This window comes from Sciurus vulgaris (genome assembly GCF_902686455.1).
Source record: "Sciurus vulgaris genome assembly, chromosome: 7".
NCBI classification, from domain to species: domain Eukaryota; kingdom Metazoa; phylum Chordata; class Mammalia; order Rodentia; family Sciuridae; genus Sciurus; species Sciurus vulgaris.
The window spans coordinates 9,740,991-9,755,451 of record NC_136467.1 but is presented as its reverse complement, the minus strand read 5'-3'; the positions used below and the strand labels follow the sequence as shown (position 1 = coordinate 9,755,451).

The following is a 14,461-nucleotide window of genomic DNA, read 5'->3' as shown; positions in this document are numbered from 1 at the left end:
ACACACTAAGATCACATGGAGGTTTGCAGGCACCTGGCCCCTGAGGAGGGGAAATGGAATGGGAGCTGCTTCCCAACAACAGAAAGAGGAGGCTGACCAGAGAGCTGAGCTGGCCTGGGAATTTGGAAGACCATTGGACTGCAGCTCACGTTAACCGTGGTGCTATTCTCTTTTGCAGGAATGGAAAACTGGAAAGAGGAAGGCCGAGAAAGATGAGCTAGTAGGAGTCATGATATTTTCCACCATGGAACCAGAGGCCCCCGACTTGGACTTAATAGAGATGTAAGAGACAGCAGTGTTGCTCTCCGTGCGGGCAGTCTGTAGCTGCCTCCCCGGTTTGCAGTCTTGGCTGTGCAGGAGCTAATGGGCGTCTATGGCACGCAGGGCTCTAGTCAGAAGGCCAGACGCGCTCCCTGTTTACAAGGAAGTGCCCTGTTTCTGCCATAACGTTAGACAAAGCTCTGCTTCCTTTTTACCTTGAAGTCAGTGATTCCACAGTTGACACAGTGTTCGTCATTTCCAATAAAGTATGAGACCAAGCTGCCAGGACCCACACAGTAGCCCCAAAGCCGAAATTTTGAGCCCTGCTTTGATGGAAGCAGTCTCTAATTTGGGTCTTCTGGTTTTTCATCTGTTTTTCATCATGTAATCTTTGTTTAATACAGACTAAGCTGAAATTTTGAAGTAGTTCCCTTTCTGTATAAGGACTAGTAAGCAATCTTGGGATTGTTTAATTAAAGAAACTTTTTTCTTATGTATTACCAGAAATATAGACGAGAAAAGAAAAAGTCCTCCACGAGAAAAGTGAATGTTCATATGTTGGTATATTCTCTTCCAAATTCTTCTCTTTATATATCAAACTACTGAAAATTATTCTTATAAATAATAGAGATAAACTCATATTATACACTTTTTTAATTATTTTTTTTTTGCAGTGCTGAAGAGTGAACCCAGAGTTTTCACACATGCTAGGCAAGCGCTGTATTGCTGAGCTACACCCCCAGCCCTTTTCTTATTTATTTTTGTGTGTTAGGATGGACCTTGGTGTCACACACACTCTGCCTCTGAGCTGCACTCCCAGCCCGTCCTGTTTCACGAACTGCTTTTCTCATCAGCAGTGCACTGTGGCAGATAAACTCCTTACCCCCTTCAGGAGCCTGAGTCTTAGGATCGGTAGCTGGTGTGCACCCAGGTTTTCTTTTGTTTGTTAAAGTACTCAGTAGAATGAATTAAGCAACAGCTACCATTGGGTGTCCTGAGGAAGACACCCAAGAGATGGTTTTACTTCAGGATTTTAATTTTAGTTAAAATTCACAAGTTGAGGAAAGAAAGCAAAGCTAAAATGTAAGTGGCCATTTTTAAGTCATTTTGAAAACCTGAGGCTGCCTGTTTTAGAACTTGCTTAGTTACAGGGCAGCTGCTACCATGCAGGAAAACAAGCGCAGGGGTTCGGGTTGCTCTGTCCCTGCACCACTGATGTCCTCCTCGTGTGACCGTCAGATCTCTCTGTCCACAGAGAACAGAAGTGTGACGCTGTGGGGAAGTTCACCAAGGCCATGGACGATGGCGTCAAGGAGCTGCTGACCGTGGGCCAGGAACACTGGAAGCGCTGCACGGGGCGTGAGTGCCTCCCCGTGACCCGGCTTTGTGCACGCCCTCCTGGGGAGCCTGCCCACACAGGGCCACTGCTGTGGACCCAGTGGTGTCACTCCAGGCCCTTGGCCTGACCTTACTCCTCCACCCTGTTAAACAACAGAAAACTGACCCCAATAGAGCCAGTCCAAGAAGTCCCATCAGAAACACCCGTTAGCTTAAATGGTTCAGTTGGTGGGGTGTTTTTTATTTTTGCTTTTCTTTTGGTGGTGGGAACTACACCCAGGGGTGCTTTACCACCCAGCTGTCCTCTAACTTCTTTATCCATGTGGTAAGATGTGGTATATTTGGCTAAAACCATAATTCTTAGGAAAAGCCAGTACGGCTGCTAGAACAGATACTCTGGGTGCTGGGAGGATGTGGCACCTCAGCCATGGCTCCACCCAGTTCCTGGCTGTGGGAGCCTCTTCCTGGGGGCCTATGATGTGAACTGTCAGCCATCAGGGCCAGTTTCCTGCATCCAGGATCCTGCAACTCTTTGGTCAAAGCCTAGAACAAAATTCAGTAAGGTTTCTAGGACACCGTTCTTAAAGTATGAATGAAGGAATTCAGTTTCGTTTTGTTTTTTTTTTAACGTTCACAATAGGAAAACAAAATTTTAAAACATGATGAAATATGATTTTACATCTTCCACTTTTGCCTGCTTTTGCAAAGGGGAAGAATATACTGAGTATTTTTAACAATGTGAAGCAATGGGAACATTTATTCTTCCATGATGGGGATATAGACAGGAATAATAATTTTGGAAAACAGTTTGACATGAGGTGGTAAATACAAGATGCTAGTGTGTTGAAATTAGGAATTCCACTTTTTCCCCATTTGAGGGAAATTTTCACACAGGCATAGAGACATATACACAAATGTTTGCAGCAGCATTGTTAACTGTATTAAATTGCTGAAATCAAACACTTTTAACCTCTAAAATTAATTTCACATGGTTCCAGGTTTAAAAAAACTGGAAGCAACAGTTCATTTATGATATATTCCAGTGGTATAATATGCTACGACCCCAGCTGCTCTGTTTATCAACAGATGAATCTCACAAAGCTAAAATAAAATAAACAAAATAAACAAAACAAGCCATAGAAGAATGTTGGAATTCATATACTACCAGAACATGTCAGAATACCTCGTATATTCTTTGGGTATATGTAAATTAGGAAAAAAACAAATGAAAGACAAACAAAATTTCAAGACCAGAGAGAGACTGAGTTAGGAAGGAGAACACAAATTTATTTGAAAGTCATTGATAACATTCTGTTTCTTAAATTGAGCAGCTGACCTGACACATTTTAGGAAATCCATTTTTAAAGTAATAGACTTGTTTAGCTGTAAACTCTTACAAGGTCATCATAACAAACCACTTAAATCTTTATGCCCTTTGTAAGTGAATGCAGATCTTAAAATTTTCTAAGACATCACACAATCTGGGGTAATCATGTCTTCTGGAGAATTAAATCCTTTACACGTGATGGCTAGTCAGCTCCACGCCCTGCAGTCCGTAGGATCGGATGTTGATGCTGGAGATACTGGCTCCAGGGTGCTCTCTGGGGGTGAAGGAGGAAGGAAGGGTGCTCTCTGGGGCTGGAGGAGGAAGGTAGGGTGCTCTCTGGGGCTGGAGGAGGAAGGTAGGGTGCTCTCTGGGGCTGGAGGAGGAAGGTAGGGCGCTCTCTGGGGGTGAAGGAGGAAGGAAGGGCGCTCTCTGAGGCTGGAGGAGGAAGGTAGGGCGCTCTCTGGGGGTGAAGGAGGAAGGAAGGGTGCTCTCTGGGACTGGAGGAGGAAGGTAGGGCGCTCTCTGGGAGTGAAGGAGGAAGGAAGGGTGCTCTCTGGGGCTGGAGGAGGAAGGTAGGGCGCTCTCTGGGGGTGAAGGAGGAAGGAAGGGTGCTCTCTGGGGCTGGAGAAGGAAGGTAGGGCGCTCTCTGGGGGTGAAGGAGGAAGGAAGGGTGCTCTCTGGGGCTGGAGGAGGAAGGTAGGGCACTCTCTGGGGGTGAAGGAGGAAGGTAGGGTGCTCTCTGGGACTGGAGGAGGAAGGTAGGGTGCTCTCTGGGACTGGAGGAGGAAGGTAGGGTGCTCTGGGACTGGAGGAGGAAGGTAGGGTGCTCTCTGGGGCTGGAGGAGGAAGGTAGGGGCTGTTTAGGCTTTGACGCAGTGCATCTTCTTTCTTCTCTCACAAAGTAGTATTTTAAATGTTCCCAATCTGTGACATGAAACCCCTGTGGGGTGGAGCATGGGCAGAGTCTGAGCCCAGGGAAAGGCAGAAGCACCCAGGTGAATGTTCGTAAGGGTGGCCAAGTGTCCTAGCAACCTGCTGCTCACACGCATAGTTTCTCCCTCTAAGGCCACAGGCTTATGCCAGGGGACAGCGGCCTAAGACAGAGACTTCTCTGGAGACGCCCTGGAAGGATCCCTCCCCATCCCGGATCCTGTGACTCTGACTGCCATGTTTTTCACCACACTTCCTTCTTTCAGTTGTTGTGGTTGGTTACTGGTCTGCATGTGGCCCTGACCTCATCAGTTAGGTTGTCTGCACCTTATTGTCCTCTGCCTCTGGTGGGGGTTCTTGTGACAACCCAGTTCAGTGGTGCATGTGAAGGTGCCTTGCACACTGGAGTCATCCAGGTGAGCTTGTTTGCACCGTGTTTCATTGGGTGAATGAGAAAGTGGGGTGGTTGATAATGACAGCATCCACTGACCATGAGTTAGATATAAATAACAAGTTGAACACCATGACACACGCCGGTGATCCCAGCTACTCAGGAGGCTGAGGCAGGAGGGTCCCAGGTTGTCCAGGCTGGCCAACTTAGCAAGGCCCTTTTAAAATTTAAAAAGGGCTGGGCTTTAGCTCATGGTAGAGTGCTTGCCTAGTATGCATCAGTACTTTATAAAGAATATAGACTTTTGAATCACACCAGATGTCTTTTATTCTAAAATAGTTACTGTTAGAAAATAGCTGAACCCCATTTCATTTTGCTCAGAGGACTAGTTAAACAATTGATTCTTTAATCTCCTTCAGCATTACCCAAGGAATATCAGAAGATAGGAAAAGCCTTGCAGAGCTTAGCCACGGTGTTTAGTTCCAGCGGTTATCAAGGTACATCTTTCTTTATCTATTTGATATGTTTTCTTTTTAATCCATAATAATGGTACCCACACATGGAACACAGTGTGATGTGGTGCGATTGAAGCCGGATGACCAGCCTGTCCACCTTGGTCATTTCTTATGTTTGGAGCCTGCCTGTTCTCCTAATTCTGCATGAAATATGTAATAGGCAGTTGGGAACTGGGGTCCCTGCTGTGCTGTGAAACTCTAGAACCTGTTCCCCTCTGGGTTTCAATTCCTGTTACCCAGCCTCCTGCCTCCCCCATCCCTGACCTCCAGTGACCCCAGTTCTGTTCTCTTCCACTTTGAGATCAGCTCTTTTAGCCGCCACAGCTGAGAGAATACTCCTTTAGTGTCTCATCCAGACCTGTCTCCACTTCAGGACCTGGCAGGCAGATAGCAGTGTTGCGATGAGGCACTGCTGTCCCCGAGGAGCCTCTTGGCCAGGCCTTGTGCACAGGTCTGTGCCCCCCCCCCCCCCGGCTCTGGAGCAGAGTTGGGGGCTTGTTACGTGGTGTTTCTCTGCTGGACTGCCTGCCTGCCTTTGCTGTCAGACGTAGCTTCTTTGTTTAATGTGACAGGTAGCAGTCTACCTTTACTTTGTGTCTGTGCCATACCATCCAAGTCTTCCTCTTGAAAAGGTCAGTCAGGCTTTATCAAGGTCATTCAGGAAACCATGCTGAAGTGAAGAATCTGTTGCCTCGCATCTCTCCATAATGGTTTTCGGCTTCTCCCGCACATGTATGGGCTGCCAGTGGTAGGTAGGGTCTTTGCCCTCGTACCTTGGCAGCATTTGCAATTTTCCTTTAGAACATGAAAAAGCATTTCTCACCTGGGGGCACCTATTAAATTTGAGTGTCTCCTCTCACCATGTGGTAGCTCAGTGTTAGAATTGGTACCTCCCCAGAGAGCTAATCCCAATACCAAATCAGACAGGGCTTTAAATGTCAGTTTCTGAATGTTTGCAGAAATAAGAAATGGGTCTGTCATTGAAATATAAGACTTGGGGCTCCCACACATGAGTAATTCTTGTTGGCCTGACTTCCCCATCTTGTAATCAACACTTAGACTGGAAGGAGCCTCAGGTCCAGTTAGCCTCAATGAGAAACCAGCCAGCCGTGAGAGAAGCACCTTGGCCTAGTTGTCTGGTGGCCAGCGGAGGCGCCAGGACCAGAACCAGGAGTATTGTGGGTCCTGGGCAGATGTCCCCGCACCCTGTCACCTGTAAGGGTCTGCATTGTGGGACAGGAGGGGAGCCTTTGTCTGCAGATGCTGGGAAGTCACTCGTTGGTCCCCTTGGCATCCTGTATCAGAACTCACATGCTGGGGCTTGGGTCGTGGCTCAGCAGTGGAGTGTTTAGCTAGCATGTGTGAGGCACTGGGTTCCATCCTCAGCACCACAGATAAATAATAAAGTAAAGGTCCATCAACAACTAAAAAAAAAGTAAAAAAAAAAAAAAAAACTCAACTGCAGCCTAAAATGGACAAGCTCTCTTTCAAAATGTAGTTCATTTGGATTTCTTCATTCTCGCCATGCATCAGTGACTAAGGAAAAGCATGACCTTTTTACTTTGTTTGGTACCTTCTTACCGTGGTGAGATCGGCAGTCCCTTGCCATCGTCATCCATGCCCTAGCCGATAGTGGAAGCCTAAGAATTCTTCTAGTGAGTTCAGAGTTTGGTGCCAGGTTATACATGTACCCAGATTTGGGATCTTAGTCACGACAAGTCAGGTAGAGAACTTAGAAACGATTCAGAACAATCAGGATTTTCAAAGCAGTTCACTTGTTCCCTTGGGTGACGCTGGAGTACATAAGGATGTCACTCAGTATTCATTGGTATGATATTAGTAATAAAGGTGCGATAACAGACCAAAAATTTTAAAAGAGAGGAATAGAAGACAGTAAGCTGGGAAATAATTTCTAAAGTTCTTTGATGACTTTATACCACAAATGAATTATTTCATATATTACTCATTCTCTTAAAAATATAGTAGAACCTGCTCTGTTTTTCCTGAGACAGATCAGGTTCTCCCTGAAGTCTTAAGTGTCTATAATTTTAACCTGAAGCAATATAGAAGAAAGAAAATGTAATTAACCATAGGGAGAAGGGAGGACTAGAGGATGCAGGTGGGAGGAGAGCTGGACACCTGACTGAAAGATGGGAGGTAAGTGGGGGACATTAGGCACTGCCACTGTCCAGGTGCTTGAATCCCCAGAGCAAGCTGCCCGATGATGCCACCGTGCGTTCTGCACCGTCCTTGTCAGTTGACATGTTGTTAGATATTCATCATGCAAGTGGCATTTTTCAAGTATTAAAAGCTCAATATGTTTGCTATTGACTATCATTCACTTTACTAGTTGCTAATTTAAAGAACTGTTCAAGTTCCTGTTGACACACTCCTCCAGTGGAGGTCAGCACGCCGAGCCTGCATCTGGAGCGTGCTGCCCCACGCTGTTAGTCATCCCTCAGGGGTGGTCCATCCCTCAGGGGGGCTCTAGCTGGAGCAGTGTGCGTGCTCACTGGACAATTCAGAGACCCTCAACAAGGCTCCTGCCAGACCCATGAGATAGTTCATATTCGTTGAATTATCATATGGAAATATAATCAATAAAAAATTTTAAATGGTATCTGTGGAGAAGAGGGACAGATACAGAAACCAGACTCTGATAATGACTTGTTTTATAGAGTTGACTTTAGAAAAACATGTAAATGTTTAACTCAATTATTAGAAAACAAATTTAAATCAAGATGAGAAGGAAATTCCTTGTAGTCAAAAACAAAAAGGCGACCTGCTTCATCAAGATGAAGGCGGTGACTGTGCATCCCAGTAGACACCTGAGGTTGGAAGGACGGCAGGAGGAGGACAGTCACTCTTGCTAATCAAATCAAGGCAATACGATGTTGGTGTTACTGTTACAGACTTCTAAAGCTGTACTTACATCGTGTAGGGTAAGCCAGGTAGTGTGATTGTTATTTTTATTAGCAACTAAGGTTTTTAAAATAAAAATAAAAGTTTAAATCAAATTTTAAGAAGCCTAGAGTTCTAGTCTTGAATTGGAAATATTACTATGAACTCATGATATATTTTCCATCTTTTGAGGAGTAGTTTTCCCTGCTATTCACTGAAAAGGCCTTCCTTTGGTCAACAAAAAACAGAAGTAGTTCAGCTAATAAAGGATGAATAATTAAATAGAACAACACCATTTTGCAAGTCCATACTAAAATAAAAGACCTAGACAACAATCATTTGTGGCCTCCAGTGTTGTGAAAACTAGAAATAACTAGAAGTCGTGAATCTGAGTCTGGTCAGTGTGCAGACAAGGCAGGGACAAAGGAACATGGTGTAAGTGTCGCTCACTGCAGAGATGCAGTCAGCAGCACCCCATTGGAAGAACAAGGAATAAAAGGGGGCCGAAGAAGAGCCCTCAGGTGACAGACACGGCCCTGTCTTCCATGTGGGCCCTCTGTGCATCCTGGTTCAAAAGCCAGCTCGCCCTGAGCTGCCTAGTGCTGCCCACTGGGGTCATGCTTGTCCGAGTGACGGTCTTTTCTTCATGTCAGTGACGCACAATGGTATGGTCCCTATCTTTCAGAGGGTCCTAATCTTTTCAGTAAAGTGTACAGGTGGACTGTGTGTGTGTCCTGTGGCAGGAGTGGAGGGTGCAGATGGGAACAGTGGCCCTGCGCTGCCTGTTGGGAAGCTGGGAAATGGTGCTGAGGATTCCTGAGACGGTTACTGCTAGTTTTCCAAGCATTGGGTATTTTCTAAATTAAAATTCACCAATAACATGCATAATAAAATTTTGAAGAAAATCAAAAGTAAATATTTATGACGTCCAGTCACTGATAAGGCCATGACCCTTTTCAGGTGAAACAGATCTCAATGATGCAATAACAGAAGCCGGGAAGACGTATGAGGAGATCGCCAGTCTGGTGGCAGAACAGGTACTCACATAATCACGTGATCCGGTGAAGGTTTCATGCTTTCTAATGCATATATTTAATTTAAGACTTCCTTTAAGATAAGTCCAAGTAGCCTCTTCTTTTCTGCTGCTAAATGTGTTCGTTAACTGTAGGGGGATTGGGGTTTCAGTACTGAAAAAAACAAATGTATGAAATTCAGAAAATATAGAAACACTTAAAAGTTGCCACTGAAAAGGAATACCAGGATTTTAAGTGTTATTTGTATATTCTCTGCTAAAATACATTTCAACTATAACAATTTATTTGCATACATATATAACAGTTTTTTTGTTTGTTTGTTTGTTTTCTTTTCCCTTCAGGATTGAACCCAGGGGTGCTTTACCACTGAGCCACATCCCCAGCCCTTTTTGTTTTTGTGTTTGTGGATAGCAGGGACCCGGGGCACTTGACCAATGAGTCACATTCCAGCCCTATTTTGTTTTATTTAGAGACAGGGTCTCACTGAATTGCTTAGCACCTCACTTTTGCTGAGGCTGGGTTTGAACTTGTGATCCTCCTGCCTCATCCTCCCGAGCCGCTGGGATGACAGGTGTGTGCCACCATGCAGGCTCCTTTTTGGTTTTTTATTTTGAGACAGGGTCTCACCAAGTTGCATAGGGCCTCTCTAAGTTGCTAATGTTGGCCTTGAACTTGCTGTCCTCCCAAGCCACAGGGATTACAGGTGTGCACCACCACACCTGGCAAAACAGAGTATTAGCTGAAAATTTTCCCTCGTAGTGTTTTGTTTTGGATCACCTCAAAATATCTAATTTTATAAACAAACCTAAAACTTGTATGATGTTTTATCCTTTACTACATATGATTCAGAGTGCAATAGTTTGGGGGACTGTTTTCTTTTAGGAAAACTAGTCTGAACGCCCCACACACCATGACTTGGCTGTGGGTGGAGGATCGGGTCACGTGGTCCTCACATGCTACTTTTGTTTTCCTTGATGATTTTAATTCCTCTGCCAGTAACAATCAGCCCATGTCTTGTTACAGCCGAAGAAAGATCTCCACTTCCTCATGGAGTGTAATCATGAGTATAAAGGCTTCCTCGGCTGCTTCCCGGATATCATTGGCGCTCACAAGGTAACCTGGCCAAGGCACAAGGAGAAGGCTCCGGGGACTGGGGCCGTCAGGCACAGCCTGGCTGTACTGTCTGACGTGGTCATCCTTACTAATGAAAAAGAAGCACGAATTCCCATCCAAAAAGGTTTCTAAACTAAAAAATTGGATTGAGTGGCCTCACATTTTAATTCTGGTTAATTTTTCTCTCCCTTTTTCAAAATCCACATAGTCCCTCAGTCATGAGAGTTTACCAGCTGTGACATGTGGCTTTATAGTTTAAGGCTCATGAAGGGGATGTATGGGTTAATAAACTTTGGACAACTTCAGACAGTTTGTTGTAAAAGGGAGAACAGTTAGCTTCTCATAGGACTTTATCCCCGCAGGCTTGGAGTCCAGGCATAGAGGCTAATTTCGGCATAGAGTATGGACAGCCTAAATAACGAGTAGGGCGCTGTCGCTGGAATGGAAGATTTTTGGCAGCCTTTTTGTGTGTGTGTGTGTGGTGGTGGGGATTGAACCCAGGGCCTTATGCTTGCAAGGCAAGCACTCTACCAACTGAGCTCTAAACCCAGCCCTTTTGGCAGCCTTTACAACTTCTTCCAGCTAAGCATTAGTCTAAATTGATTCAGTCCCTCTCACAAAAGTCAGAGTAAAGCCAAGCCTTACAGTCCCCAAACTCAAGTGCTAGCCCATAAACCCTGTTGTGTAAAGGAGACGGAAAAAGCAGCATGTGCCCGTGCTGCCATACCTCCTCTCAGACCTCCTGAAGCTACGGAATGCCCGTTTTCCTATTATGCACTACTCTTGAAATGCCTGTGGCTTATAAATAGTACAGAGATGGTGGGCTGTGTGATTTTCTCTTTGTTGTAAGATAAATGATAAATTTTAGCTTAGTTACATTATTTCAGGAATAGCAGTCTTTTAGCTTCCAAGAAAATTAAATTTAGATGCTTTCCTGTTCTTACTCAAGGACATATCTTCCTGCTTGTTGGCAAGTCACTTGTAGAATATGTTAACGTTGTTGCATTTTTAATCTAATGACTTAATGCTTTTTGATTTCTCTTACTAATATTGCATTTTATATTTCACAGGGAGCAATAGAAAAAGTGAAAGAAAGTGATAAGCTAGTTGCAGCTAGTAAAATCACTCCACAGGACAAGCAGACCATGGTGAAGCGAGTGGGCACCATGTCTTACGCTTTGCAAGGTAAGGAGAGGGCTCCGTGCAGTTGGGGGAGGGCCACCCTAACGAGGAGGACATTTCCCTTGCTGGAGAGAACTCCAAGTAGGAACAGCAGTTAAATAAACAGGAGCCAATTTTAAGTACGCTCATAAGCCCCTTGCTTGCAGGATCCCAGCGTTAAAGAAAACCCGCGGTATTTAATTCCTCACGTATGCCCCTGATGTAGCTGGGATCGATAGCTTGATTAAGCCCGCACTTGTGTTCCTTCCTGGAGGCATTGCAGGTTCTTTTTATAACCCTTAATATCATAATGCTCTATTAACTCCAGAGTCTGGCATGTAGCAGTCCATAACCTTTGTGCCCCAGGACCCTGTAGGGTAAAGGGGGCCTGGAGGAATCATCCTAGGCATAGTCTGGCTGGTAGTAAATAGAAGATAGTGTTCATTTTTAAAGATCGGGCGGCGCGGGGGTGTTCTGCGCTCGGCCAGGGCGGATGAGGCGTGCCTGGGCAGGTGAGGTGCTCCGCGGCGACTCGCCTCCGACTGGAGGCGGAGTTGCCTCTGGCCGCTCTTCTAGCCTCCGTAGAATGTGAGCCAGGAACTGCTCGTGCTCGGAAGCCGCCGGATAGGTCCAGATGACCTGGAGTCATCCTGAGCAGAGACCAGGTGTAGTCGTTTGAAATCTCGGGGCGGGAGCTAATTGCCGTCTTGTTCTGGTCGCAGCTGAGATGAATCACTTCCACAGTAACCGGATCTACGACTACAACAGCGTCATCCGCCTGTACCTGGAGCAGCAGGTGCAGTTCTACGAAACGGTGCGTGCGGGGCGGGGGCGCCACTGGCGGGTCCACGTCAGTCTGTGTTCTTTGATCCTAAGTAATGGGCGAAAGGCGGTTAAGTTTTGAGCAGGGTTTAGTTTTTTAAGATCTCTTTGAATTCCATCTGTCTTTCCCTCTTTGAGGGAAACATTGAGTTAACATTGAGTTAAAAGGGTTTCTTCTGAAGAGGGGGCACTGGGTGCTAGTTTTGAAGGCCAAGGAGTCCTGACTGAGCCGCTTCCCCCTCCTCCCAGCCTCTCTGCCTTTGTGCACAGGGACAGTGCTGAATGAGATGAGGTCACCCTGCTGCCAGAGACTCCATCCTCTCAGCTGGGAAAGGGGACCAAAAGCAGCCTTTGTTTGTGATCCAGGTGTTCAGAGTGGACCAGAAGAGTCTCTACAGGAAAACCAAAAGGGAGAGCAAAACCTTAAATATCTTCGTTTACAAAATTATAATGAAAACTTAAACTTCCATGCCTCTGTGTAGTAATGTTTTGGTTAGCAGAACATGTAGAAAACAGATCTTTTCATGTAAATGGAGCTCAGACATCTGAAGAGAAGTTCTGTAGTTTCATAATGGCCGCCTAGGCGCTGCCTCATCTCTTCCTGCATTCCGTGTGTTCAGGGCCCATGGCAGGCAGTCCTCAGCTCACATCCATTCACCTGTCACCTTTGGGCTGTCCTAAACGCCAGGCTCCAGTGGCAGGTTGTTGACGGGGAGCTGGCGTGGGTGACGTGCCCCGGTAGCGCCGGCAGCCACTTCTCCCTCCGCACGTGGGGCCTGGGTCCACGCCACACCTTCTCATAGGTTGGTCTGGGGGTCTCTGCCTCTGGCTCGTGTTAGAACACAGCCCCACTGCAGCAGGGCCTCTAGTGAAGGAGCAGAGCTGAGATAGCTGCAGGATCTGGCGAGTTTGCGACGTTGACTTGTAAGAGTCGTACATAGTAGCATGCTGTGACGTCCTAATGGGACAGTGTCTCAGAACTGCTTTGCCCTTTCTTTCACCAGATTGCAGAAAAGCTGAGGCAGGCCCTCAGCCGCTTTCCTGTTATGTAGAACAGAATGGAACATGAAGAAAACTCCAAAGTGCTTCCTTCTGACTTGGGACAATGCAATTCAAATTTATTTTTTTCCTCCATCATCAGAAAAAAAAGAAGAAGAAAAGGAAGAAAACCAAAAAGAAATAAGAGTCGGAAAAAGCTGTTTTCTCTATTAACCAGCCTAAATGCATCGTTATTTAGGGTTGGCCTTCTTTTATTTCCACGTTCATTATTTAAACCAATGGAAATTGTCTCTATTTTTGGAAAGTACTTAAATTTATTAGGATTTTTGAATGGAGAATTAGGGGCTCCCCCACTGATATTTTACATATAATCATAATTTATACATTACCCATGATCTTCTGGTTCTTACCCAATGTCAGATAATTAATTACTAATTACTTTCTTAAAAATATGAATATTCCAGAATAAAAAAAAATATATGTTTATATATTTTTATAACTCTTTTGGTCCTTTGGGGTTCCTGTCCATTGAGGAAGGTGTGCACACCTTCACTGCGTAGCCCCTGGTGCCTTCGTCCCAGGAGGGAGAGCACAGGGCCCCGGGCACCGCACCCTGCACATGCTGCAGGGGCCATCTCGCGTCCCGAGGTGGGCACAGCAGGGCACCCCAGCTGCTCCTTTGTTGAAGGGCTCCCTTTGCGCCCTCCTTCCTGATCTGGGTACGGTGTTTGTGCTGGAAAGAGCACAGCAGAAAGGGGGAGGGGCCTTTGGAAAACTCTGGTTCTGCCCCCCAGGCTAGTAGGCTCCTGAGTCCTGTGCCCAGGCGCGCCTGAGGGGGCATCCTCCAGAGCTGCCACCCACCCGCCCACTCCTGTCCCTCCGCCATCTTCAGGAGGGGAAAGTACTGGGATGGCCTGGGATGCCTCTGATTGCCTGCGTGAGGACAGCGGGCCAGTCGAGGTTCCCCAAGAGGATAGAAACCAGAGTCAGGTGCCTGTCCCCTCCCAGGCAGGAGAGGCTGGGGGCTGAGATGGACGGCAGCACGGACGGTGTGCTGAAGGGAAGCCCAGGTCGCCTGCCGACCATCCAGCCTTCAGGTCACAGCGCTGCCTTATTGCCTCATGGCCACTTTCCTGATTGTGACCTAATTGTAGGAAGGGAAGTCGGCCAGCAAAGCAGGCAAAACCAAAAAGCAGGTAGATGAGGAGAGTCGATGCGCATGGCCACTTCCTGTTCTTCAGTGCCACGGGGTTTTGTTACCGTTTTATAATTTTCCCACTTGATTTTTCCTCTATAAAATCCTATAGAACAGTGTTTATGATACAGCCATTTAATATATGTACAAATTGTAAAGAATATGTATAAATATTTTACACAAATGTAAGCATGTAGAAGCCAACATATGAATAAATTGTTTAAAAACTGTACAGTAAATTCTCTAAGCATTTTTCCAAAATACTTCTTGGTGTTTCAGTGTGGGTTTTTTTGGGGGGTTGGGGGGCAGTCCTTGGTTTTTGTTCTGTTGGTTGCTTCTTATTCCAGCTGCCAAAAATGGTTGAGTAATGAAGGTTCTCCCCAGGCATATCTCCTCTTTCATGAATCAGTAAGTTAGTCCTTAGGTCTGTGATTGGCTCTGGCAGCACCTGGTCATCGCAGGGGAAGCTGTGCC

At 46.0% G+C, this 14,461-nt stretch overlaps 1 protein-coding gene across 1 annotated transcript in view; it reads left to right on the top strand.

Annotated features, from left to right (window-relative positions):
• SNX9 (sorting nexin 9) overlaps positions 1-14,219 on the top strand; it is a 92,915-nt gene extending 78,696 nt beyond the window's left edge. Inside the window, 8 exon segments of the mRNA XM_079148017.1 lie at positions 179-282; positions 1,517-1,620; positions 4,667-4,744; positions 8,624-8,700; positions 9,721-9,810; positions 10,881-10,995; positions 11,694-11,785; positions 12,798-14,219. Of these exon segments, the coding sequence (XP_079004143.1) occupies positions 179-282; positions 1,517-1,620; positions 4,667-4,744; positions 8,624-8,700; positions 9,721-9,810; positions 10,881-10,995; positions 11,694-11,785; positions 12,798-12,845 (708 nt within the window). The 3' untranslated portion in view covers positions 12,846-14,219.
• Positions 14,220-14,461: the final 242 nt, after the last annotated feature.